Source organism: Tamandua tetradactyla, chromosome 19 (assembly GCF_023851605.1).
Source record: "Tamandua tetradactyla isolate mTamTet1 chromosome 19, mTamTet1.pri, whole genome shotgun sequence".
NCBI lineage: Eukaryota > Metazoa > Chordata > Mammalia > Pilosa > Myrmecophagidae > Tamandua > Tamandua tetradactyla.
In genome coordinates, this window is record NC_135345.1 from 6,953,147 (window position 1) to 6,980,977 (window position 27,831).

Sequence of the window (27,831 nt, forward strand, 5' to 3'; positions counted from 1 at the left end):
TCCTGGTGCTTGCTATGTGCCAGGCACTGGAGCAGACACCAAGTACTCATAGAGCTGTCATTATCTTACTTTGTAAGAGGCTGAGTCACTTGCCAAGATCATATGGTAAGTAAGTGGCTGAGCTGGATGCAGCCTGGGTGATCGACTCCATAGTCTGCTCCTATGTTGCCTCTGCCCACCACCAAATAGCCGGTATGCCACTCTGTACGGATCAGCTCATTGATTCCTCAAGAGCTCTTTATATAGGTGCTGTTTTTTCACCCCCACCCTGTTTTTATGAGAAGTTAAATAATTTATCCAAGTTCATACCTGGTGAGCAAGCAGAGGTGGGGTTTGCACCCAGGCAATCTGGCCCCAGCACCGGAGATGTGAATCGCTGGATTTCAACCCCCACATCCCCCCACTGCTCTCTGTCTCTCGCCCCCATCTTGGCCTCCTAGCACACTGGCCACTCTGTGTCAGGCCTGGCCTATTGCCACTGCCTTCTCCTCCATGTCTGGCTGCCTCCATCCTTGCAGCTTCTGTTCCAGGTCCTGTGGCCACTGTAACAAAGGGCCACAGACTGGGGGCTTAAAAAAACAGAAATTTCTTATCTCATGGTTCTGGAGGCCAGAGCCTGAAATCTAAGTGGCGGCAGGGTGGTGCTGCCTCTGAAACTTGTAGGGAAAGGTCCTTGCTCGGTGGCTTCTTGCAGTCCTGGGTGTCCCCAGATTTCGGTCTCCGCCTCTGTCGTCACGTGGCCATCTCCCCACTGCTAATGAACCTGTGCTCACATTTCCCTCTTCTTCTAAGGGCCCCAGTCATAGTGGATGAGGCCACCCCCTCTACCTCAGTCTCATTTTAATCCCATCTCCAAAGACCCGATTTACAGATACGGTCACAGTCACAGGATGGGAGTTAGGACTTGCACGTGTTCTTTAGGGGACGTGCTTCGGCCCCCGACCCCCCCCCACCCCAGGGTGCAGGCTCTCAGATTGATATTTGACTACTTCCCTGGCTGGATGCGAATAACTTCAGTGACTCCTCGTTGCCCACGGAAAGATGCCAAAATCCTGATCCTGGCACCCAAGGCCTGCACCCATAGGACCCCAAAAGCCGCCCTCCGCCCTCATTTCTCACTTCTGGCCAAGCTGCGACTGCCCACGTTTCCTGGCCTTGTCCCGGCTGCCCGCCTCTCCCAGGGCGGTCTTCGGCCCCTCCTCCCCCAGGGCTCCCTCTCCAGTCTCTGGGTCCCTCCACGGGACCTGCTTGTCTTGTCCTTGGAGACTTGAGCACTCCATGCCTGTTGCTATCTCTCCCCTACTAGAGCCTAACTCAGGTTTTGCAGTCAGGCAGATGTGGATTTGAAGCCCAAATCTGCCACCTCCCATTTGTGGGGCCTGGACAAGTTCCTTGACCTCCCAGAGCTTCCATTTTATCATCTGGAAACTGGACATGGCAAGGCCACCTGTATTAGGAGTGCTGGACCTGTAAAGATTGAGGTGGCTGCAGAGTGTGGGTGGAACACAGAAGAACATGATTCTGCCCTCCCCTTTGTAGAAAATTCTGGGGCCTTGATAAGTGTTTGCAACACTCAAAAAAAATCTCTACAGGGTGAAAACTTGTGCTTTCCTATGAGAATTTATAAAATTCGGATGGCCCCACCCAGAAATCTTATTTTACCTCTTTGTAGGCGTTATGAAGCATTTAATTCCAAGTGCTTCTCTGCAACTCTTGGCTTTGGGCGAGTTCTGGCATGCTGGCGTGTGCAGTAAAACGAGCCGCTTTCATTCATGTTGCATGATGTTCGTGCTACGGAAACCCAAGCCGCCCACCCATAAATAATCCACCTGTCCTTGCTGTCCTCAAGGGATCTTTTCCTGAACAATCTCAAGGCAATAGCGGCCATCTCGAAGGCTCCAGAAAGTCAGTGTTGCAAGTTCACTGTAATTTCGTTAAGTCTTGACCTGTGAAATAGTTGCCGATGGAGGTGACGCCTCAAGGATAGATGGAGAAGAGCTTCAGCTATGTCATCCGAGTCCCCAGCAGCGACGGGTTCGAGCTTATGAATGTCGACGTGAAGATTGACACGTCCTGGCTATTCCGGGATGTCGAAGAGGGCAGCGAGGAGCAGGGGTGTCATCTGGAAGAGGCAGCCAGCAGCCCGGACGGGGACACAGGTTCTCTCTGGAGGCAGCTGGAATCCTCAGAGCAGAAGCCGTCGGCAGCTGTGGACAAGCACGTGACGTCAGAGTCCAGAATGAAGAGCAGGTAGACGTACCATTTTGACTTCTCTGTGCATTTAACAAATCCGGAGGCCTCCTGGCCCCATCCGGGGAGGCAGTGGCGTTTCTGAGGTCCTGAGCTTTTCACGCGCTGGTTGTTTACCCTCCCCACAAATCCTGGTGATGTGTCTGATCATTTTCACAGCTGAGGAAACAGACTCTGTTGGGGGCTGAGGCTGCAAACTGTGTTTCCCAAGCTCCTTGCCTCTATCTGGTTTCAGCCATTGAGGCTCCAAAAGGGAAGGAGGCAGGGAGAAGCCAGGCTGTTTTTTCTCCTCTCTTGTGCTTTAGGCAACATCTCCGACTGGCTGCAACTCGGCCACGGTTTTTCCTGTGGTCCCAGCTCCTGCCCGGTGGCTTGGCTCCTGGGCTCCTGTGTCACTGTCTCCTCCCGAGGTGCCCCTTCAGTCCCAGGGGAGAATGGCCTCCAGCAGCTGCTTGCCTTTGGGTGGCCTGCCATCTCCAGCTGGCCTTTCAGCTCTTTCAGCATCTTGGGGTAGCTGCTTCTCTGCATCTGGTTCTCTCTGCTGAACACCCTGGCATGAATGGGCTGTTTTCATGACCAGGCGTCCCATGGTCCCCAAGATTGACCCTTTGAATCCAAGTATTTCTTTAGAGCCCATGTTCTTTCCTGATGATTTTTTGATACCTAGGTCAGTATATATATGACAAGCCCAGCCTGGAAATGTAGTATACTTGTGACTGAGATCGGTTCTGATGGGTTTACCAATATCCCAGCAACCAGGCATCTTGGATTTTTCTGGAACTTCCTCATTTTCTTATATTGCCCTTCATTTCAATAAAGTCAAGCCACAAAACATGCATTTAAATGTAATTGCTTTCTTTTCTCTTTGTAAAATTTTTCACATGAAGGGATTCACATAGAAAAATTCTTTTGTTACTCTCTGTGATCGTTCATTCATTCATTCACTCATCCTTCATTCATTCATTCTGCAGCCTGCCCCTATCCGCCAAGAGTCCCATACTGAGAACAGGGGCTAAGGCCGGGTCAGGGGGTTCCAGGAGCAGCTTGCAGTGTAAACACATATGGTTGTACATTCTTTTCTTCTTCTAGAGACTGGCAGTGTAAACCAGATGGTCAATGGCCTGGGGAAATGGCAGGGGTGGGGGGGTGGAAAGGGGCTCTGTCTGTCCCAGGCAGAGAAACCCCTCCCAAAGGAGACCCCTCCATTTGAGGGAGAGACAGACGGCCCCAGGGGCTCCATAAACAAGGAGAAGTGGGGACCCACGGAGGGCATGAGGAGAGCCAGGGCCTGTGAATGAAGACAGGGCCATCCTGGAGCGCCCCTCACCTGGCCCGTAGGGAGCTGTGTGCATTCTCCTCTGTCCTCTTTGAAGACAGGTGCACCATCCTGCAGGAACAGGGCCAGGCGTGGGGAAGGAAAGGGGGCTGACATTTACAGCGTGCCTGCTGTGTGCAGTGCCGACCTCTCCCACGCGTGCCTCCATCTCTGCTCCCCAGAACCCCATGACATGTGGATTGCTATTTGCCCCTTTTAGGGACAAGGTTACTGAGGCTCTGCGTTATTCGGAGTGGCCACAAGCTGAAGCCAGGGTCTGATGTTAGGCTAATTTCACGATGGGTTTGGTCTGGCTGGGGTAGGGTAAAAGGGTGGTGGCATACATTCACTTCACTTAAAGAGTTGAAATTTAAGATTATTTATTATAAAAATAATGAAACTGCATTGTTAAAAATTGAGAAAGAAAACCCCACTCTTATCTTCATAACATCATTTTTGCATATGCGTTTCCAATATAACAAGATATGGAAGAACTAAACACTTACTGCGTGCTTACTCTGCATGCTTTACATGGCTTGAGGTAGTTCATCCTTAAAACAGTGATCAGCCTCATGTTCTAGATGAAAAAATCAGGATGTCCTGTGCCTCTCAGAGGCTCTTGGGGAGCATCCCCGTTCTCACCTCCTCCATCTTCTTGGGCTGTGTTCCTTGGCCCAGGGCCCCTTCCTATACTTTCACAGCCAGCAGTGGGGCACCCTGCTTCCACAGTCACGTTGTCTTCTTCTCCTTTAGTCAAACCTCCCTCCTGCGTCTCATAGGGACACTTGGGTCGGCATTGAGGGCCCATATGGGATAGTCCAGATTCATCTCTCATCTCCAGATCCTTAGTGTCATCAAATCTGCAAAGTCTCTTCGCTGTAACCTTCACAGTTTCCAGGGATGAGGACCTGGGTATCTTTGGAGGTTGTTGATCAGCTGACCACAATGAGATAAGGCCTTTTCTGCTTAGTTTAAGTGTAGGGAAAATATCAGAATTAAATATTACCTCAGAGGCAAGCTTTTCTTTACCCCTTTCAGTTCCCATCATGTTTTATAACCAATCAGAAGGTACTCAGCATGATTCTCTGACTCATCAACCTGAGCTGCTCCTCTGGTTCAGTGGGGAAGGAACTTTTCTATAAACCACACAAAATAGCACGCTCCCCACTGTCACTTCTAAGAACTTCTCCAGGGAGATGGAGCTCCTGATTTTATTAATATTAATAAGAATAATGTATCATTTTATTTAATCTTCACAATAACTCTGCATGAGGTGCAATTACCTCTATTTCACAGAAAAAGAAATGGAGGGTCATAGTGGTCACTTGGCTGGTAAGAGGCAGAGCTGGGTCCTCACTAAGTGGAGCAGATTCTGTCTTGGTTGAGCAGGTCATCCAACATGGATGCAGGTGAAGGAAGAAGGAGGTGCAGAGCTGTACATATAGAAAGAGAATGCTTTTTTCATGTTTATTGTGTTCTTTTATTATAGAGGCAAGATTGGCATATTAATCGGACTTGGAAACTCGACAAAAGCAGAGAAAGGCAGGTCTTGTGGTGCCTCCTCTCAGTATAGCCAGGGGCAGAGGCTTTCTTTTCAGGCTGCCCTCCCTTCATATGAGTATCTGCAGAGCTGCAATCAGAGCTCACTTTCAGTTTGGGAATTACTTTTGCTTGTGACATAAGCACAACATTTCTCCAGCCTTCCAGTTGCTAGACAGTTGAATTTCCAAATTCTCACTCTTGTAAATAATACAGAGATTAGTTTGTTGTTGCTGTTACTGCAGAAAACTTTTTTATAATTGAATTTTCCATAGGATATACTCCCAAGACTGTTGCCAAAATGGGAGGCAATGGAGCTTGAGGTTAAGAGCATGTGTTTGGAAGTCAGCCAGCAGGGACGCTGTAATGCTGTGTGGCCTTGGGTAAATTGCTTGACCTCTCTGATCCCCCCCCCCCCCAGTTTCTTTATGTGTGAAGTGGAGCTAACAGAACCCACTGTGGGTTGGTGCTATTGTGGGGATTAATTGATTAATTAAATGACACAGATACTTTCACTTGGAGTTGGTATCACTGGCATTCGTGATACTGGCTTAGGGCTGAGAACACCCTGAGATTCCTGATACATGGTGCCTTATTACTCATAAGATGTCTTCAAAATATCTTAGATCATTTTAAAAGGAATATGTATGACTGTTGTACAAAATATCGCAGGATATCAAATAGACCAAATGATAAAAAATGTTAATCTTGGTGTCTGTGCAAACCTTAGGCCATGTTTGAGTAAATCCTAAGAATGTACCTTCATGCTTTCATCACTGCAGAATTCAGGAGCTGGAACTGTCTGAGCAAAGCCTCCTCCAGAAGGTGGAGCAGCTGAATACCCAGATCTTCCAGGAGAGAACTGCCTCCCTCCGAGCCCAGGAGCAGCTGGAAGCGCTGCAGGAGGAGCTCGCCAGCCGGGTACCGCCTTCCTTCTTCCTTCCAATACTTATTTCTCATCCCAGGAGAGTTTTGAACAAGCAGCTGAGTGGAGACAGTATATGGCAGGCCTGGGAGAGCCCATTTAGGGGGGATGAGGGGGGGACCTTGTCTAATTCTGACGATGCATGCAGTGGCTGCAGGGCCTGGGGTAAGTCAGCACAGCGTGAGCAGCCTGGCCCGAGGCTGTGCACATGCAGGCGGTGGAGACAGAAAGGTAACGAGTGTCTCCATCCCTGGGTGCAAGAAGCTGCAAAGGAGATCCGGGGGCATCATGGGAGAAGTGAGGAGAATCGAGGAGAGACGAGGAAAGCTGCAGAGATCTGAGGCCATTCGAGTTGGGACCTGCAGGGGAGGGCATGGAAGATGTGCGTGGCGGCATGGGTAAAGAAAGGCATGGAAGTGTGATCAGAGGATGGAGGGGGGTGTGGGGAGAGGGTAGCCATGAGGCAGGAGGGGCAGGGACAGAGCCCCAGGGCTTTGCCTTGTGTCCCCCACCACGTGGACCGACTTCTGAAGACAGTGGGCTCTAGGGGACTTAAGGAAGGGTAAATTGGTCATTTTGGGGATATCATGCATGGGTACAAGGGATGGTGGCAGTGGGGAGGGGGACCGGTGAGAGTGCTGCTTGGGGGAACAGTGGGCAGTTAAGGGTGCCTGAGCCAAAACGGAGCTCGACCAGTCACTAGCTGTGTGACCTAGGGCAAAAGACTTAACCTCTCTAGGCCTCTTGAGGTCTCGTGAAATGGGAATAATACAGTCCCAAACCCCACGGGATTATTGTGTGTGTTAAATGAGCTAATAGGTATAACATTTAAGTAATGACAACCGGCTTTATAATTAATAGCCATCACTGAGATATTCCAGGGGAAAGAGGAGGAGGGCTGGAAGGTAAGCCATGAAATGCTTCAGAAGCAGAGACCACAAGACTCTGTGGGAGGTGCGTGTGATAGACGGAGGCCCCCCGAGGTGCCCTGCGTTCAGTGGTTGCTACACACAGCGTGGCCTGGCAATTTTCAAATTGCAGGTTTCAACCCATCCATGGGCTGTGAAATCAGCTCCGTGGGTCTCAACCAGCAGTGAGAGAATGAACTGGAATAGGAAAGGGCGTGGCAGGTGCAGAGGGGAGTGCCGTTTCAGGAGCTTCTGTTTTGGTTGCACATGTGTGCACATGCGTGATGGGACGTGATGATGTAAAGTGTGTTTCTTCCAGTCGAAGCCGTCCAATACGTTTGGAAGGACTGGGGCAGAGGAGGAGGGAGAAAGATGAGGAGAGCAATTAAATTGAAATCCGTCTTTGAGATGCTGGGGAGACATCCAAGTGCAATTTTCCTCCTTTACAGTAGGTTTGAGGAGCAGAAATTTGAGCTAATTCTCCTCCTTGGTTCATGACACTCAGCTTCATGTGTCCCAATGGGAGGTTTTACATGAGGCCCAGTGTGTTATATGGGAGAGTCTCTATGGAAAGTACTTTAACAAGCATGTTTTTGAGCCAGGCCCTACATACATGTAGGAATTCAAAGGTGGTCAGATGCAACCCCACAGTCACAGTGTTTGCAGGGCGAGGGGGGGAAAGGTGACAAGCAAGGGAGCTGCTTTGGGGTGGCCAAAGGCACTGCAGGCTGGCACTTTCCACAGGAGGGTGCTAAACTCTTGCACATGCACCTCCTTATTTACCATGGGCCCGTGCAATCTGTACCACCCCGAGAAAGGACCATCATGAAACCCCATTTTGCAGATGCGAGGCAGAAGTTCCAAGTGGAAAGGGGGCTTGTCCAGGGGCTACCATGGCTACCTCTTGGCCCAGCTACAATCCAATCCCAAACCTCCAACCCCCCAACCCTAAATCTCTTGCACTTTGGGGTAGATTTTGTAGGAATGTGCATATGAGTTTCTTCAGCTTCTTGTACCCGATGTTCACCAAATGGCAGTTTTACTTGGTTGCTGTAAATGTTCCCAGCAAGCATTTGGGTACAAAGATGCCTTATTTCTGTAACCTGAGGTTCTCCTGAAAGTCAAAGCCTGTAGTAGAGGCTAAGCACTGGGCAGCGGTGATTCCAGAATTTGCTCCATCCTGCACACTGAGGGCCATTTTCTTCGGACGTCAGTCTCTGCCCCACGTTCCTCCCAGAACAAGCACTGCACCAAAGCCAGCCTGGGCTGTTCCCAGCTCCCTCTCTCACACTGGTTCTTTGCTTGTTTGTTTTGTCTTCTGCAAGCATGCGTGGCAGAGGGGCTGCTGGCAGCCAGCGCTCTCCGTGGAAAGCAAGCTTAATGTGGAGACAGGACCCCTTATTTGCTTAAATTAATTCTGAGCCCTGGGCAAGGACCTCTCTTTAGCAGAGCTTTGTCCCTTTAGCATACTCAGTCTAGGGTGATGTTGGAGGTGGCCAGGAGGGCTCATGAATGGGGAGAAATACTCTCTGGATAGTCACATGGCCCAGTGGAAGGAGAGGTGGCCTTGAATCAGGTTCTTTGGGGCTTCCCATCCTGACCACAGTGGATTTTAGCAATTCGATTCTTGTATAAGTCACTTCTGAGTGTCCTATGGGGAAGGTAATGGTACCTGCCTCCAAGGAGGACTCACAGTAATGACCACTGCTGTGGCCCTGGTCCTGAGCCACCTGCCAGAGGCCAGGGCCCGCGGACTGACCCATGGCCGGCTGCGCAGTAACCTTTTAGGTGATTCGGCATGGGGCGGCCTGGGAGCTGCGGGGGCGGAAGCAGGGTGGTCAGTGTGCTCCGGGCAGCAGCTGCTAACAAACCCATGGGGAGGTACTGGGGCTTGGGGCAAACATCTTCCTGGTGTGCGTGGGTGCTGCCCATCTGCATTGCAGGGCTCTCTTCCCCGGTCTCCAGGCCGGGGCTGGGGTGAGGTGACCATGGCAGACATCACCTGCATGCAATATTTAAGGGGGTGCCCCAAACTCAGCAATCCAGATACATCATATTTAATATGAATAATTTAAGGCAAAAAAAAAAAAAAACTCCACAAAAAACAAAACTCCACGATGAACAAAATACTTGAACTAAAGGCAGGATCAGCGTGAGTGATGGTGTCTCCTTCCGGCTTCCTAACCCCCTCATCCACCGCCAACTTGTAGGTGCGGGAGGAGGAGAGAGCGGCCCGGCGGCAGAGGTGGAGGTTGCGGCGGCTGCGGGAGCGGCTGTGGCGCAAGGACGAGGCGCTGGGGCGACACGTGGCGGCCCTGGAGCGCTGCCGGAGGAGCCAGCGGCGCCAGCTAGACCTGGTGCGAGAGCAGGAGCGCGAGCTGCGGGCGCAGGTGCAGTGGCTGGAGCGGGACGTGCGGCGCCTCTGCCGTGCCGCCGGCCTCCTGCTGGCCGAGCTCGATGCCGCGGTCCGGGGCGGCCCCGGGTCGTGCGGCCCCGTCACAGAGGTCCAGGTCGTTCCCCGGGGCACACTCGAGGAGGCGGCGGAGCTGCGCACCCTGCAGGAGAGAGCTGAGCGCGGTGAGCGTGAGAGGGAAGAAGCGGTGCGCAGGCTGAGGCAGCAGCGCGCCACGGAGAGCTGTCTCCGCTGGGAGCTGGAGGAGCTGCGCTGCTGCATCTATGAGCTGAAGCTGTCGGAGATCAGCTTGTCGGGCCAGGTGGAGGACCTCACCGAGCAAAACAGGAGCCTAAGAGAAGAGCTAAGAGCCAAGGCTGCCAGGAAGAGAGAGTGCAGGGTGGTCCCTGCTGGTGGCTGTAGCCTGGTAAGCCAGAATCCATGGCAGGAGTGATTTTCACTTTTTGTCTTGCAGCCACTTTACCCAGTCTTCTTCTTCATCTACCCAGCCAACCCAGCCAACCTCATCCATTAATCCATCCAGCCAGCCATCCTTCTATCCTTCATTCCATCCGTCCATTCTTCATTTCATCCATCCATCTATCCATCCTTTTGTCCTTCATTTCATCCATCCATCCATCCATCCATCCATCCGTCCATGCATCCAACCAACTATCCATCCTTTTATCCTTCATTCCATCCATCTACTCACCCATGCATTTTCATCCATTCATCTACACACTCACTCCACTACCCATCTGTCCACCTGCTCACCTACCAACTAATTACATGCCCTTCCATCCATTCATCCATCCATGTACTTGTTCACCTATCCTGTATCTTCTTCCTGTTCATCCTTCCATCTGCTTGTCCACCCCACCCATCCACTCACTTGTCCATCCACTTGTCTACCCACCTATCCATTTTCCATCTTCCATCATCTTCCCTGCACTTTTCCATCTGCCTGTCCATCCATCCACCTATCCAACAACTCACTAGTCAGCCAACCTTTCAGTCCTTGTCCCCTGTTCTCTTCTGTCCCTCCATCTACTCAACATTTAATGAGTTGCTATTCCCTGCCAGGCCCTGTGCTCACTGAGATATTCTGTGTGCAATACTATGTCAATTTAGGTACCCATGAAATCTTCCTGATCCATCCCTTCCCCACCAAAAGCGATTCCTCCTTCTTCCACCTCCCTTGCAGTGCCAACGGTGTCAGCGGCAACCTGCATTGTAGTTCTGTGTGCATCTTCAATCCTCCTTCATTACGTGTGAGTTCCTTGAGGGTGGCATCCAGGTTTGATTGGTCTTTGTAGCTGCAGCCCCCTGGAGCAGGGCACAGGCAGTGCTGGGACTGTGTAGTAGAAACCATACACACAGGGTAGAGTCCCATTCTAGCTCCTGTATTTACCAGCTGTGTGATTTGGGGCAAGTTTCTTAAGCTCTGGAAGTCAGGACAGACTGGTGCTTTATTCATTTGACTGATGGAAGAACAAAAACTCACGTCCTACATTCCTGCCTCTGGTGCTCTATTTTTATAAGGAATTGTTTCATTTAATTCTCATGAAGACTGTGGGGCAGGTACCCTGAGTACCCCACCGCTCCACATTCAAGGAAATGGAGGTTCAGAGAGGCAAAGAATTTGCCTGTTGACACACAGCAGGGAAGAGATGGAGCTGGAATTTGAGCCAGAGCTGCTATGAATCTAAGTGCATTATTTCTTCTGAGTCAGGCTACCTCCCTGGAGAGAAAGACTTAACTCAACTCCCTCAAGGTGATCAAAATCTGTGCTTTTCCCCTTTGGGTCAATTTGCATTTCAGGAAGAATCATTGAGCATTCTGAGCCCAAAGATGACTGCTAATTACCAAAAAAAAAAAAAAATCTAATTTATCTTTGGACCCAGAGAATCCATAGCAAATTAACTTGAAACTTCAATACTCTACATTCTCTCAGGATAATGAACTGTATCTGGCTGGATTATTTAAATATGATGACTTTATCTGAGTTCATATTTTACCTTCTTACTACTTCACCCTCCCATTGTCATTTTTCTGCATTTCCCATTCATTCTTCCTTGGCAGTGTTCATCAGATAAAAGGAAAACATGAACGAATATTTGTTCTTTATTGGAGCAATTTATTTTGGAAAATAAATTGTGCATAGCTAGAAACTGTAATTTGGAAGCCTTTCTTAAAGTTTCCTATTACTTTTATTTACATTGTTGGCTTAAATCCTTGTTCTCCCAATCTCTCTAGCCATCCCATATGCTGCTGCTTGCTATTTCTTCAAAATGGTTATCTGAAAAAAAGAATAAGTGCGTAAATATTTAAGAGGCACCTGCTAACATTTTGTATGTGTTTCTCATTTAATCCTCATAACAGCCTGACGAGCCAGGTGCTAATACCCCCCACCCCCAGAATAGGTGTAGATGCTGAGTTTCAGAGAGGCTAAGTAACTTCACCACAGTCACCCAGTTATGGAGTATCAGGACCAGCAGTGGATGGGCCAGACTATAGACAAGATGCCAACCTGCTGCCCTGGGCTGTTTTTAGGAGTTGGGAGTGGCATCAATGACTGGATTCAGTAGACCAAACACTGTTTAGTTCATAAGCCCCTTCTCAATAACTGACCTTCTCAATGTTTCGTGCTTTGTCTTTTATAAGTCCCAATACTCCAGCCTCCCCCTTCCACTCTCGCACGGAGCTCATGCTTGCAGCACTGCACTGGGGGCAGCTGTGCGCAGTCACATTCCTTCTGCAAATTCTCTAAATTGCCCATAAAGTATGGTTCCTTGCCAGTTTTCCCTCTAGCATTGGAAGATGGCCTGAGTAGCAGAGAAGCAAGGGGCTCCTGTGTAGGGGCCTGTGGAATAGAAAGTACTGATCGTAAAACAGATGAGCCATGAACGTTGTGGGGAGATGCTCACACTGCCAGAGGCAGGGGGAACCCAAGTGGATAGAGATAACAACGCTACCTCTTACCTGCGCAATACCTTTGGGCAGGTTACTGAACCTCTCTGTGCTTTGGTGTTCCCAAGTGGAAAACAGAAATAGTGCTGGGACCTACTTCCTACAGTGGTCGTGAGAATTAAATGAGAAAATCCTTGTAAAGCTACTTTTAGCATAGAGCTTGATATATAGTACATGATCAATAACGTTTAGATTTTATTACCACCAACATCATTATCACCATCATTATTACCACCATCACCACCATTATCACCATCATTACTACCATCATCCTCACCATCACCACCACCATCACTACCATCATCACGACCATCACCATCATCACCACCATCATCACCATCACCATCATCACTATCATCACCACCATCACCATCGTCACTACCATCATCACCATCATCACCACCATCACTACCACCATCACCGTCATCACCACCATCATTGCCATCATCATCACCATCATCACCACCATCACTACCATCATCACCATCATCACCACCATCACTACCATCATCACCATCATCACCACCATCACCATCGTCACTACCATCATCACCATCATCACCACCATCACTACCACCATCACTGTCATCACCACCATCACCACCATCACTACCATCATCACCATCATCACCATCATTACTACCATCATCCTCACCAACACCACCACCATCACGACCATCACCACCATCTTCACCATCATCATCACCATCACCATCACCATCATCATATCACCATCACCACCACCATTTTCATCATCACCTGTTCCTGGGCTTGTACTCATTTAGCGGAATGTTGGGAAAAGTCATCCACACTATTTACATTGTAATTTAATCTTCCTTAGCTTTATGTTTGTTTTTCTTGAGGGCTTATCCTTGGATGGAGTAGTTTAAGTGTGGATGGGCTGTGGGCTGAGGGGCTTTCTCAATGAGTTGCCATGGCCTTCTGGGAAGGGCTGCCATGAGTGTGGTTCTCTTTGCTGAGGACTAAGGACCTCTACCTGGTTGCCAAGATGGGCTTGTTGGGGCAAGTGAAGTAGGTGAGACCCCTACTAGCTAGCAGGAGACCAAGGAGTGGGAAGTGGGATGGAAGGAAGGAAGTGACATTTCTTACTGTGCTAGGAGATGCACACACACGTGTTACTCACTTAATCCTACCTGCTGCCAGGTAGGTGTCATCTTGTCTGCTTCTAAGATGAGGAAGTAGAGGGCACAGAGGTGTAGTATCCTGTCCAAGGTCACACAGCTAAAAGGAGCAAGAGCCTGGATTTAATTCCACCTTCTGCCTTTTTCTTCATATCCACCCCAGCCTCCTGGTTTAGGACTTTCCAAAAGCAGTTTGGGTTGCTCATGCATCTGGGAGCAGCCCTCCCAGTGAGAGGGGGCAGCACTTCCCCCTTCAGGGGTACTCCCTGGCCCCAGGGCCCTCTTCCATACTCTCCCAGCCCCTGGGCTTGCCCAGTCATGACCTTTATCACTCAGTGTGGTCAGGCCTTGATGGAGTTTCCCAAGGGCAGGCGCTGGGTCTGAGTCCTCTCTGCCTTCTCAGCAGTGTTTGCAGAGTGCACCCCTGAGTATAAGTGACAACCAGAGGTGTTCAGTGAATATTTATCAGATGAAGGGAAGGAGGACAGAAGATATGGCTGATTTTTTTTTACTGATGGAGCCAAGAACCACCTGTGTGGAGTGTTAGACTGTTTTCAATCCTTGAGGCTGAGAATCAGAAGATGTGTGTTCAGGCCTCCTATACGACCGCTGTGAACTCGGAACGTGCTTTCACTTCAGTGGATTTCCCCTGGGTGCTGGGAGAGCACCACCTGTTATCTACCTAGCTGCATCGGAGTGAAAAGCCAGAAAGCGAGCGAATATGAAGGCGATTTAGAGATGGAGAAAAGGTTTGGGGAATATGGGCCACTCTTCAGTGTACGCTATCCCTGCGCAGTCAGTGACGCGGGCTTCCAGCAGTCTCAGAGGTGGGCCGTGAAGAGCCTGGTGGAGTTTTAATTAGCAAGGGGCTCGGGCTGGCCCTCAGTGGATGTTCATTTTAACCTGGTTGGTGAACTTCTTGCATCTGCTTGCTCTGCCTTCTGGAGGAGGTGGGGGTTTTGACCTGCTTGCTAATGAGTTGCCCATTGGAGGGGGCCTTGACACTATGGCAACCAGCTTCTTGTCAAATCCAGGCTTTAACTGGCCTCCAAGGTGGGGAAGGGTAGGGCCTAAGGAGCCCTCATCTGGGTGGGCTCCAGGTTGACAGAGGGCGTGTGGACAGAGGGGACATAGATGGTGAACACGTGGCCAAGGGTACAGAGACAGGGACCACGTAGTTGGAAGGTGTGGCCATATGTCTAGACAGAGCCCACATGTTTAGAGGGCAGGTGGGCAGAGGGCAGGTGGCAGAGAGCAGGTGGGGATGGGCAGGTGGGCAGAGGGCACTGGGCATGGGCAGGTGGCAGAGAGCAGATGGGCATGGGCAAGTGGCAGAGAGCAGGTGGGGATGGGCAGGTGGGCAGAGGGCACTGGGCATGGGCAGGTGGCAGAGAGCAGGTGGGCAGAGGGCAGGTGGCAGAAAGCAGGTGGGCATGGGCAGGTAGCAGAGAACAGGTGGGTAGAGGGCAGGTGGACAGAGGGCACTGGGCATGGGCAGGTGGCAGAGAGAAGGTAGGCAGAGAGCAGGTGGCAGAGAGTAGGTGGGCATGGGCAAGTGGCAGAGAGCAGGTGGGGATGGGCAGGTAGGCAGAGGGCACTGGGCATGGGCAGGTGGCAGAGAGCAGGTGGACATGGACAGGTGGGCAGGGGATGTGCAGACAACAATTGGGCTCTGCAGTCTGACTGTTCATGCCCCACATCCCTGCCCTGACTCTGGGGGCTGTGGGATCTGCAAGTCACTTTGTTCCTTTGTGCCTCAGTTTCCCCATGGGTAAAACAGAGACTCAAGTTCTGCCACAGAAAGACAGTTGTGAGGACCAAGCAAGAGGACGGTGCTCAGTCGAAGCTGGTTCCACGAGCCCTGTGGGCTCCTTGGCGGCAGGAAACATGTGCTCCTTCACAGGCTTTGCTGGGGAGATGAGTAATAACTAGTAATCAGAGTGCATTCACTGAGCATGTCTTTGTGCCAAGCACTATTTTGAAACCTTTACGTCCATTGCCAGCTCATACAATCCCTCGACAACCTTCAGAGAGAGGTCCCGTTTTTATCCCCATTCCACAGGTGAGGAAGTGGGGTCCTGGAGCTGTTAGTGACCTGCCCAGGGGCAGGCAGCTATCAGGCCAGTGGGACCAGGAATGGATCTGCGGTGGTCTGACTCTGTGCCTGTGCTGCAAACTCCAGGCCCTGCCCCTCTGTAGATACTGGTCAGTGAATCAATAATTGATTTTTATCGGCATTGACGCTTACCTTAGGCCTGAGCTCAGCACAGGGCTGGGAGTGGGTGAGATGAGACCCCTGTGCACAGAACCTGGTGGCAGGGCTGGGGACAGAGGAAAGGGCAGGGAAAGGAGGCCTCTGGTGTTTGGAATGGAAGTTGGACCTGAGTTCACAGGGGACCACAGAGGTGCCGTTCTCCTCTCCCAGGGCAGGTGCTGTCCTTCTCTCCCAGGGCAGCTGGCGGCCCAGATGGGAGCATGGCAGAGTTGAAAAGGGCCACCTAGAGTGGAAGAGAGCCTCCTGACAGGGTCCCTGGAGGGATGTGAGTTCTAGCCAGTGGCCGGCCCCGAGGGTGGGTGCAACTTGAGATTTTAAACATTAAAATGCTGAACCTGTTGAAAATTGCAAAGCCAGGTACCCCCCCTTCAGGGTCTTGGTCCAGAAGTGCGGGAAGCTCGGGGCCTGTGGATGTGACTCCCAGGCCTTGAGGCATCTATGCAACCCCACGCAGGTTTGTGAGCATGGCTGGAGTGTGATGTTCCAGAAGGAGAACCCAGAACTGTCAGTGTGTCTTCAGAGGGGCTGTGACCCTGGGAAATTGTACCAACCTCCGGGGAATGCCCTCGAGAGACCTGGGGGTCCCTGTGGCCTTCAGGACCACATCTGAGCTCCTACCACAGCATCTGAGGCCCCTGCTGCCCTGGCTCAGTGCCCTCTCCCCTCGCTCCATGCCCTTCTCTCTGCTCCAGCTGCATCTCCTCATTATTGCCAACTGGGTCTGGTTCAGGTCGAGGCCCCAGTGCCTGGCTGTGGGCTGTGAAATGGTTGGAGAGCAAGTGAATAAATGAATGAATGACTGGAAGAGGTTATCTGCGCTACTGCCCATGGGAAATGGAAACTTCCAGCCAAAGGGACTGCCTCCAAATAATGCTGTCAAGTGGGGCATAGAAATCAGGCATACTGGGCTACGAGGGAGCTGGCCGGACCCCAAGTGTGTGTGCCATGGAGACAAAATCACTGCAAAATCTAACAAATGCTCATGGCGTGCCTGGAATAGGAATGTGTTACCTCCTATTTTGGTTTGCTAAAGCTGCCAGAATGCAATATACCAGAAACGGATTGGCTTTTATAAAGGGGATTTATTAGGTTTCAAATGTATGGTTCTAAGACTGTGAAAATGTCCAAATTAAGGCATCCAGAGAGAGATGCCTTGACTTTGAGGAAAGTCTGCCGGCATCTGGAACACCTCTGTCAGCTGGGAAGGCATGTGGCTGACGGCTGCTGGTCTTTGCTTCCAGTTTGTTGCTTTCAGCTTCTGATTCCAGTGGCTTTCTCTCTAAGCATCTGTGGATCCTCACTTAGCTTCTTCAGGGCAGCCTCTGGATTTCATCTCTTTGCTTAACATCTCCAAATGTTTGTGTCACTTGGTTTCATCTCTCTTCTGTCAGTGTCGGCTCTGAGCTCTCTCTCTGTTTTCTGCCTTTTATTCTCTTCACACAGGGCTCCAATAAAAGGATAAAGACCCATCCTGGTGGGCAGGGTCACATCTCCATCTAATAAAAAGGTCCCACCTACAATTGGGTGGGTGGCATCTCCATGGAAACAACCTAATCAAAAGGTACCACCCAAACAATAGGCCTGTGCCTGCCAGATTGGATTAAAAGAATATGGCTTTTCTGGGGTACATAACAGTTTCAAACCAGCACACATCCCCCACAACAAGCTTCCGAGGGAGTAGAATGATTGATTCTCACTTTGCAGATGGGGAAACTGAAGCAGAAAGTAAAAAACTTGTCCAATGAAGTGAAAGAAGCAGAATCTGAAGTAAGGCACATTTAACTACCCCTTGGTTATAACAATACTATCTGGGAGTCCAGGTATGAGTTATGAAGGCGGTCTGGACATGAGAATAGCCTTTATTTGCTTCATACTCACAAAGCACTTTCTACAGAGAAACTCATTATGCTGGGAGGTGGCAGGTAGCCAGGTCAGGGGACAGCCCCCTGTCCCCAACCCCATGGTTCAGAGAAATCACGTGCCGCGCAAAAAACAAGATGCTTGGAACCCAGTACTGGGAGGAATGGGCCACTGCCAGAGTGGACTTTGACCAGGTGAAGAGTTTGGGTTTTCTGTCAAGGCCAGAGAAATAACTATCCTGGATGAAAGGAAGCGAAAAGGGCCGTGGTTTGCAAGGTCTGCCAGGCCTGTAAGCCTCGTGCCGACAACTGTAGGTGCCCGGCCGGCCGTCATCCCAGAGCTGCCAGCAGCGCTGCTGCAGGTGACCCGAGAGGTAGAAATGCCCGCCTCCTCCCGCCACTGCCAGGCAGTGTGGGTCGAGCGACCCCTGGTGGCAAGGACACCACCCGTCTTTTCCCTGTTAGTTCAAGGCAGCCCCTCGCTCTCGCTTCTGTTGGTGCAGAACTGCTATTACACATTTGTCACTCACTCTGGCAGCAGGCAGGAGCTCTAAGAACAATGTCAGTGCTGTCAAAAATAAGCTTCAAAACAGGCAAAAGCCATGAGCATATGTATAATATACAAAGAAATGCCAAAGGCCAGTGATCTTAACTGTGCAAAAGGTCTGTGCCCTTAGTTTTGAAATGTCTACAGAGAAGCGCGACCTCAAGATTCCATTTCCTTCTCTGTTTGCCAAACATTAGAAGGACCAGCTGTTGTGGAAGGTGGGGAGAAGGGGAGGGCTCCCTGAAGGTCACTGGAGATGTGGGTGGGCACATGCTTTTGGGAGAAGAGACAGGTGGTCAGGGTAGATGCCTTAGAAGCCTCTATGCAGTGACTCAGCCATTGGCTGCCGAGGGCATCTCCAAAGGAAGTAAGTACAAGAGTGCAGATAGTCATGTATGCTGATGTCTGCCTCAGTGTTGCCTGTAGTTTGTAAAAACTGGGAACAACTTATGCATACAGATGTATATATAAAAGGAAATGGTTGGGTAACCCAAGGCTCAACTTATATTAGAGAATATTGGCCAGCGCTTTAAAATCCTACTGCAGAAGAACTGTTTTGGAGAAACGGTCCTTCTGTAATGCTAAATGAAAAATACACAAAGCAAAAATTGAAATTTTGTATAAACTGAAGTTTGCCACAATTTGAACATGTATGCATAGAAAAGAGCCTGGAAGGATCGCTTCTAACACGCTCATAGTGAGTGTCTGGGTATCATTGTATTCCTTGTTATTTTCTTCCTCTTGTTTATCTTTATCTTTCAAAAGAATTACATATTGAAGCTAAAACAAGACAAAGTTGCAGGAAGATGCTTCCTTGAGTGCTGAAAGACTGACAAGGTTGAGCAGAGTGGTGCAGGAAGGCGAAGAGAAAGTTCTGGATAAAGTTTGGAGATGTGCTCTGGTCTTGTCCTCCCACCGATTTGATGTATGACCTTGGATAAATCACTCTCCCTCTCTGAATATTGGTTTTATCACCTCTGAAATGATGTCCTAAACTAGACTGTGGGCAAAATTTCAGGGTAGCGTGTCCTCACTGATGCCAGCTTCCAGGGGAGCTGGTGTGTCTGGTCCATTGCTGTGTTCCCGGCCCCCAGGACAGGGTCGATTACAGAGTTGAATTGAATTGGTGACTACCTGGGTCTTGTAACAGAATCCAGAGAGTGATACATAGAATGACAATGGTGACTGTTTCTGTCTTCTTAAGATAGGGACAGTGGCCTGGGGCACTCCTATCCCCAGCCTTTCTTTTCTTTTGATCTATTCCTTTCTCTTTCCTTCAACTTCTTTCTCTTCCTTGGCCTCACTTCTTGGAATTTCTGACTCTTCCTTTCTGCTGCTAAGAATGTTTAGCTCCAATAGGGTGGGGACTAAATAGAGAGGGGTTGGGAGCCCCTGGGCATCTGGAGTGGGGTCAGCCAGGCCCGCCAGAAATCAGAGCAGGGGCCCTTAGAACAAAATGCCCAGGCCCCACTGGCTTTGATGGATATGGGGTGCGGCTCTTGCGTTGTACCTATTAAAAAGCATCCAGGTAATTTCCAGGTGTGGCCAGGGTTGAGAGCCCTGGGTCTGGGTGGAGAATGAATATTACACAACCCATCACACAGAGAAACAGAAGGTGGCACACCTGGAGTGTTAGGAGCAGAGAGTGGGTCACAGGGTCTTGATCTGGACGTGGTTACAGAACTGGCCTTCAAGCTCAGGCCTGGAAGGGGAGTAGGTGAGCCAGGCAGAGGTGGCCTGGTCAGGCACTGAGTGTGCAAAGGGGTGGGGAAGCCGGGTGGGGGGTTATCTCTCACTGCAGCTGTAGGTGCCAAAGGGTTAGAAACAGGAGAGCAACCTGACCCAGTTTCCATTTGTCCGTCACTTGATGCTGAGTGGGGCAGGGGAGGGGGGGATGGAAAGGAGAGGCAGGAAAGCGTTGCTGAGAAAGATGATGACCAAGCATCGGGGAGAATGTGGCTGGGTTGGGACTGGCCTGGAGGCCTGTGCAGGGGTGAGGATGATGGACGGCGCCCAGCAATGGCCTCTGCAGCTGGATTTCATTTGAATTGGATCTCATTGCTGGAGGGGTGCCAAGGGAGACCTAATGGATCGGAGGGTGCATTTTAGGGAGGTTTCCCCGGGCTGTTTCTAGAAGGATGGGAGGGAAATCCCGAGAACCAGCCAGCAGTGCAGTCGGGACAGGGGTCTGCTCAGAGAAGGTGAGTGCTGGGGAGCAAGTGCGGCTGCAACAGACATTTACCTGTCTCTGTATCCCCCTTGCCTAGAGCAGTGCCTGGCACATAGTAAGGGCCTAACAAATGTTTGTTGAACAAATGCTCCAGGACATCTAAAATGTCTGCTTTTCTGCAGGTTACATCTGTCCACCCCAACATCAAATGTCTGCTAAGCACCTACTGGGCGCCAGGCTAAGGGGGAGGGCCGAGGCAAAAATGAAGCCAAGTTCTCTCCCGAAAGGAACCCCTGGGCGGGTGAGGGGCAGGGTGGTAAGCAGGCAGCCCTGGCTAGAACACAGGTGATACAAGTAGTGGGAGCAGCGGGCAGCGGGCACCCCATTCCTGCACTGGGGCTTGGGGGTCAGGCTCCCCAAGGTAGTGACCTTAAGTCATCTGGGGACAGTGGGTTATAGCTGATGTTTTCCCAGGAGTCTCTAAATGAAGATCTTAGGAAGTCGCTCAGCTTCCAGAAGCTTCTCCTCCAGACTCTGCCTTTGGGAGAGAGGCCGAGGGTCAGGCATGCTGCCCAGCGACCTCTGGTCGTAGCATTTGGGACTTGCTGACAGCTGAGGGAAAGGACTGCCCAGCCTGGCGGGCTTATCACCACCCCCCACCCTGGCAGGATACAGGGAAGCTTCGGCACAGAGGCGGGGAGGGGATTGGGTGGGAGTTTCCATGTTATCTGCAGGGAGACCAGGTTCATTCTTGCTGGACAGACAGACTCCTCCAGGGACTGAATGCTGCTCCTTATTGTCATGTGCTAATGGGGACGATTTGGCCTGGTGGCCCAGGGGCACTGGACCTGGCACCCGCCCTGGCTCCCTGGCTCGCTGGGAGGGACCCATGGGCAGGGCGTTGGCAAGCACCCATTAGCCACTGCTGCTCACTGCCCCTTTGATTTCTTTTTTCTTAAGGATGAGCTGAGCCGTGTTCAGGATGAATTCCTGCCCCTTCCAAGGAAGGAGGTACCAGCTCCCTGCAGAAGCCAAGGCCAGCAAGCCTCCATCGGGCCCAGCGAGGTCAGGGGAGCCAGCATCTCAGCAGGTGCGTGGGCTGCTCAGTGCTCCAGGGGTGGGGATGCTAGCATGGATGCTGCCGGATCCAGGCGCCGAGGCTGGGTGAGCTCACTCAGTTCATGCCATGTCCCGATGATGCCTGGTCCTGGTTTCCCCACTCTACAGATGGGAAACTGAGGCTCAGAGAGGTGCCATCACTTGCTCAGTGTCACACAGCTGGCCCAGGGCAGAGCTGGGCTTAGAGTCTCCAACACCCACAAGGGGCCCTTTCACTTAGGTTTAAGTGGACATTTAGACTCACACAACTACTTCAGGACCCCTTGGTACTCGGAAGGGTGCCAGCCAGGGCCAGCAGGCCAGCAGGGGCCAGCAGGTCGGTCTCTCAGAGGGTTGTCTTTGCAGAAGACCATGACCAGGAGCTGTTGTATCTCCCATGTGAGCCCAGGTGCGAGGGAAGGCAACACACCTGGCAGGTACAGGGGCTTAGAACCCTTGGTCCCTAACTTGTCCCTAATGGAAACCAATATCACCTATAACAGCCTCAAGCCCAGCTTCCAGCCTCCCTGCTAGGGCCAAGCCTGGCTAGAAGAGCCTCTGCACACAGGAAAGCCACAAAGCCACTGCCCGCACTGGGCTTCCTGGTTGCTTACGGGCCTCCGAGCCCGCAAGCTGTTCCGAATGAGGATGAGGAGGCGTTGTCATTTATATCCTAAAGTATCACAGCCAGCCTCCCCCTGTGTCCCATTCCCAGAGGAGCAGAGCTTCAAACCTAACCAAGGTCAGATTTGTCCTTGGAGGGGAAGGGTGCATTTGCTAACCTCTGATCATGAGCCTTTCTGGCTGCAGAGTGTAAGTAAGCATTTGTTCCTATTTTTTTTTAATTATATTTTTATTGTGAAATCTTCACACACATATAGTCCATACATGGTGCACCATCAGTGGCTGACAGTGTCATCACATAGTTGTGTGTTTATCACCATGATCATATTTAGAACATTTGTATCATTCCAGAAAAATAAATAAAAAGAAAATACCCATAAACCCCCGACCCTTAACCCTCCTCTCATTGACCACTAGTAGTTCAATCTACTCAATTTATTTTACCCCTTATGCCCCCCATTATTTATTTATTTATTTATCCTTATTTTATTACTCCTCTGTCCACACCCTGGATAAAAGGAGCACCAGACGCAAGGTTTTCACAATCACACAGTCACATTATAAAAGCTATATAGTTGTGCAATCATCTTCAAGAATCAAGGCTACTGGAACACAGCTCAACAGTTTCAGGTACTTCCCTCCAGCCACCCCAATACACCATAAACTAAAAAGGGATATCTATATAATGCATAAGAATAACCTCCAGGATAACCTCTTGACTCTGTTTAAAATCTCTCAGCCACTGAGACTTTATTTAGTCTCATTTCTCTCTTCCCCCTTTTGGTCAAGAAGGCTTTCTCAATCCTGTGGAGCATTAGTTTCTTCACCCACGTGCCAGCCATCCTGACCTGGGATGGAGGGTGGGGGATGAGGTACCGCCTGACAGGTGGGGACGCCGAGGCTCCTAGGGTCAGCGTGGGTTCCCCGAGCTCCAAGCTCTGTGGTCACTGGGATGTGGCTTTGGAATGCTGTCCCACTCCCTGTTGGGTGGCGGTCACTGCACGTCTCTGAGCCTTGGTTTCCCCATCTGATAGAGGGGCGTGGTCACAGGCCGGCTCTGAGAGCTGCAAAGCTGGGGCGAAGTGCCACCGTGTTTAATGACAGGTCACGCACGTGGATGCTAGACGCAATCAAAATAAGCTTCTTGGATGGACTCTAACCCTGGATCTGTCACTGCCCAGGCCAGCCCTCGGAGGCGCCCAGCACCCAGACCTGCACCCCAGATGGGCAAGGCCCCTCTGTCTGGGCACCAGGCCTGGAGACCACAGGCGAGCTCCTGGGAGCCCTCGCGGGACCTGAGTGGGACCAGGTGAGGCCACATGCAGGTCGTCAGCTGCTCTGAGCCGCCCTGGGTGTGCACGGACAGGTGGGGGCCCCGCCGCAAGGGCAGAAGAAGGAAAAAAGCTCAGTCAGGAAGACAGTTCTGGAAATGGCCAAGTGGGAGGATTGAGGCGATGGAATAGCCCAAGAACTGGGGCAGTCAGTGGTGCGGGAAAGGAAGGGAGCCCCAGCTGTGTGCCCGGGTCCCTAGATGTACTTTCTCTCATGAAACTCCCGCTCACCCCACCTAGGGGGCTGGTGCTACTACCCCATTCTAGAAGGTGGGAGCTGAGGTTCCAAGAGCTGCTTGTGAGTCCCAAGGCCCCAGGGGGTGGTCCCAGGAGCCCAGGGTCCCCACTCACCTGCCCTGGCGCTGTCTGAGCTTCTGCTTTCCTCTAAAGAGCAAAGCTGTGTGTGGACTAAAGTTAGGTGTGCTAGTCCTGACTTGGCGCAATGGCTTTAAACCAGGGACCTCAGCTGTTTCTTCATTCACCTCTGCCGCGTTCTGGGCCCCTGTGTTCCGAGCATGGACTGTGATTGAGGGCAAAGCCTCCTCTGGCAGTGGGAGCCCACAAGCTCACACAGACAGGAAAGCAGGGCTGCGCAGGGCAGAGGGCAGGCGGGAAGCCAAGCACAGCCATGCAAAGGCCCCGGGGTGGGTCTGGGTCATGTGATCTCCCACACCTGAGCCCATGATATCACACATGCGCGCGAGCTTTGTGAACCTCCCTGTTAGTCATGAATTGCCATGTGGCCCAGTGATGGTGCACTAGCTCTCTTTTTTGTTTCCTTTGGGCACGGGGAGAAGAAACGTCTGCTCTCTAAATTTCTAAATTCAGAATTAGAGAATGACATCTGGTGCCTATTCTGTATTGATGCACACCTTGTACGTCTGTCTCAGATGTCAGGTGTCTGTCTGCCATGGCTGCTGTGGCAAACCCCAAACACTGGTTGCCTAAACAACAGGAAGTCATTTTCTCATAGTTTGGGGGGCTGCAAGTCCAAAGTCGAGGTGTTGGCAGGCTCTGGCTTTCTCCACAGTCTGGAAGTAGCGTTCTGGTGCTGGCTTGTGGGTACTCCATCCCCCAGGTCCCCTCAATCATGGGGCTCTCTGTCTCTGTCTCCTACTGCTTCTGTGTCCAGATTTCCTCTTCTTACCAGGACTCCAGGCATATTGGATTGAGGCTCCCCTGATCCACCTTTACTAACGGGCTTCAAGCTGGGGTCACATCCACAGAACTGGGGTTAGGACTTGAGTGTGACTGTGATGGATGCATCAATCAATCCATAACCTTAGGAAAATCGGAATAATAGCCAATAACATGGTTTTAAGTTTTTTTGTTTTTTTGCTGTTTGTTTCTGGGGCCACATGTATGTAATCCTTTCACTGGCCCTTTAGGGCGGACGATATATTATCTCATTTTATGGAGGAGAAATGGAGGCACAGAGAGGTTGAGTGGCTGGCTCATAGTCACACAGCCAGAAGGTGCAGCTGCTGGGAGTTCTCCTCTCTGCCCCATAAAGAAAGCCCCTTCCATGCTTCAGTGGCCCTGCTGCCCCCAACCCTGTACTGCAGTGCAATTTACTGGCTCCCAGAGCCCCTGCAAGGCCACCCAGTCCCAGGTCCCCTCCGTACTGATGGGACACAGGTCTTATCCTGTGAGTCAAGCCTCATCCCTAGAAGGTGCTATGAAGGAAGAGAAAGTAGGGCAGTAGACAGAGGGTGCTGGACAGTGGTCAGGGGAAGCCTGTGTGAGGAAGGAACATTTGAATCAAGACAGGAGTGACTCTCATGAGGGTCTCTAGAGAAAGGATATTCCGAGCAGAGGGAAGAGCAGTGCAAAGGCCTGGGGTGGTGGCAGCTTTGGCCTATGCGTGGGAGAGCCAGAGGCCTGCATGGCTGGGTGAGGAAGCTCAGCAGAGAACTTCAGGAAATGAGGCCCGAGAGACGAGGAGGCATCAGTGAAGGAGGAGAGCTGCTTCACATCTTCTTTTCTCTTTCCATCTGCAGCTTACGCCAGCTGAGCCCAGCTTGGATGAGCAGATTCTTCTTCTCTGTGGCTGCTCCTCAGGGCAGGGCCTGGACGGGACAGTCCACCCCGTGGACCTGGCCTGCCTGTCAGAGCGGGGGCCAGCAGCCGCCCCAGCTCAGGAGTCCTTTGCTTTGATGCAGATGTCCACATTCCATCTCCAAGGGCTGGCCTGGGGTCCTGCTGCTCTGCCACTGCACACTCTCTGGGAGGCGTCCCCAGAAGAACCCCAAATCCAAGAGCTGCTGGACGCCTCCCAAGCCACAGGACAGCCCTGCTGGGATTGCCGCCGGATGATGAGCTGCCCACCTTCCGTCCACCCAAAGCTCCCAGGGAAAGGGCCCAGGGGATGGGAAGAGACTTTGATGGAGGAAAGTGGAGTCCCGGGGTGGAGAGTGGAGGAGCAGAGGAAGAGGAGGACTTCGGGCAGGAAGGAGGACGGCCTCGGTGCCAGGTGCGGGCTGAGTCAGGAAAGCCCTGAGGACCTGAGCCTGGAGGATGGTGCAAGGGCCCCAGAGGGCAAACAGAACGAGGACGGGGCTTCAGAGACCCCGGCTGCTGCTTTTCGCCCCTGGCCCAGTCGCGAGCTGCCAATGCCTCTTTTGCAGGGGGAGACCTCAGTGGCCACAGCGGTCCCCGAAGCCCTAAGCAGGGGGAGAAGAGGAGGACCAGGTATCTGGGACCCCCAGGGAGCACACTCGTCAGAGCAGGAGGAAGAGGTCCTCCCAGCCGCCTTCCCCAGGGGTCGCGAGGCCACAGGGCCTCCACCGGCAGGCCGGCAGGTCTCTGCAGAGCAAGACAGAGCCCTACGGGGAGGAGTTCAGGCCCAGGAGGCCATGCAGCACCTGGGGTTGGAAAAGGCTGTGCTTCTTCTAGAAGAAAATCCTGTGGTCCAAGGGCAGGAAGGGGAGGAGGAGAAGATCTTGCACCAAGAAGGGTCCAGGAGTGTCCTGGAGGAGTCTGCTGTCAAGGGATGCAAGGACAAGGAGATGTGGTTCTCAGTGGAAGAGGGAGGCTCGCCACCGAGGCCAGGACTGGCCTCAGCTGAGGCTGGTGACCCCGCCAGGACACTCTGGGCTCCCAGCAAAGGAAATGGCAGGTATGCAGTCAAAATAGAAGAATTTGAAAAGGAGATGGAAGCTTGTTTCCAGCATGTATCAATCCTACAACCTGGAAATGTGGAGCGCAGATGGAAAACTTCCCTGCTGGTGGGAGAGAATTGGAGCTTTGCTCGGAAATGGCACAGCCACGAGAACGCTTATTCTAAAGAAGGTTTCACAAACCTTGATTTGGATAGTCATTCTGCTGAGCAGGCAGAGCCTAGGAAGACGGATGAAATTGTTAGACCTGGAAAGGCCGAGGCCCTGGGGCCCAGAGGAGATCTTCCAGGGATGGAGCCCCATTTGGATGGAATGAGCTACCCCGCCAGACCCTCAGAGCTGGTCCTGGGTCAGCTTCCCCAGCCACTGGGGGCCCTGGGGAGAGTGAAGAGAAGGTTTGGGCAGCTCATTTCTGAACTGAAAGAAGAGAGAAGCAAAGTTCTACTTGATAATGCCAAACTTCGGGGAGATCATGAGAGATGCCACAAGAAAATTCGTGTTCTGGAAAGAGAGAGAGAGAGAAACAAGGAAAGACTGTCCACCCTTGAACAGGAGCACGCGAGGCTGGTAGGGGACGTGACTCATTTAAAGACGGAGGTGGACCAGTACTTGCAGGTCATTTCTGACCTTGAGGACTGCAACAGGAAAAGTTACCACAAAATTTTGGAGCTGGAAGAGGAAAACGAGAAACTGAAAGGGAATCTGGGCCGGATGCAGAAAGCGATGTCTGAGAACTTTGGGAATTCCAAGGGGGTGACGGAGCATGTCACCCTGGAAAACCGGAAGCTCAAGGCGCTGGTTTCAGAGCTTGGGCTCAGTTATAAAGAGCTGATAAAGGATATAGTGTTGGGACTCGAAGACATGATCCAGGGCCTGAGTGGGGAGAATGGACGCCTCCTACGCAGGATTCGCGTCCTGGAGAGCAAAGTTGCGCTGGAGTTGAGCGCAGACGCGGTGCGTTTGGTGAGAGGAGAGAGGCACCTCCAGGGCGAAGCTAAGTCTGCTTTGGACAAGGCAACCTCCATAGGCAAGGCGGTGCAGGTACTTCCACTTTCAGGACAACTGATTACAAGAGCCCCAGGGCTGTCTTTGCAGGAGGAGCTGGCCCTGGGAGGAGGCCAGATGGGCCCTTCCTTGTGCATGGAGAGTTCCCGACACTCCACTGATCCTATGGCTTCACCACTGACCTGGAGAAATGCTGACGCATCCAATGCTCTGCAAGAAAATGTCCATGGAGCAGGAGTCAACAAAGTGCCTTTGGGAAGAGAGGAGCGAGGGCAGGCTCTGTGGTCTCCAAGCTGGGACCCCCAGGTAGGTTGGCACTGAATAGCTGCTTAAGAATCCTACTTGCTAGCCTTGCACAGCGC

The 27,831-nt window shown here is 51.7% G+C and overlaps 1 protein-coding gene across 1 annotated transcript; it reads left to right on the forward strand.

Moving 5' to 3' along the window:
* The first annotated feature begins 953 nt into the window (after positions 1-953).
* On the forward strand, positions 954-27,831 carry C19H4orf50 (chromosome 19 C4orf50 homolog). The gene is made up of 5 exons (XM_077136362.1): positions 954-2,250; positions 5,887-6,025; positions 21,253-21,382; positions 23,196-23,323; positions 25,346-27,831. Exons 1-5 carry the CDS (start codon positions 1,988-1,990, stop codon positions 27,788-27,790), a joined length of 3,105 nt encoding a protein of 1,034 aa, XP_076992477.1. The 5' UTR covers positions 954-1,987; the 3' UTR covers positions 27,791-27,831.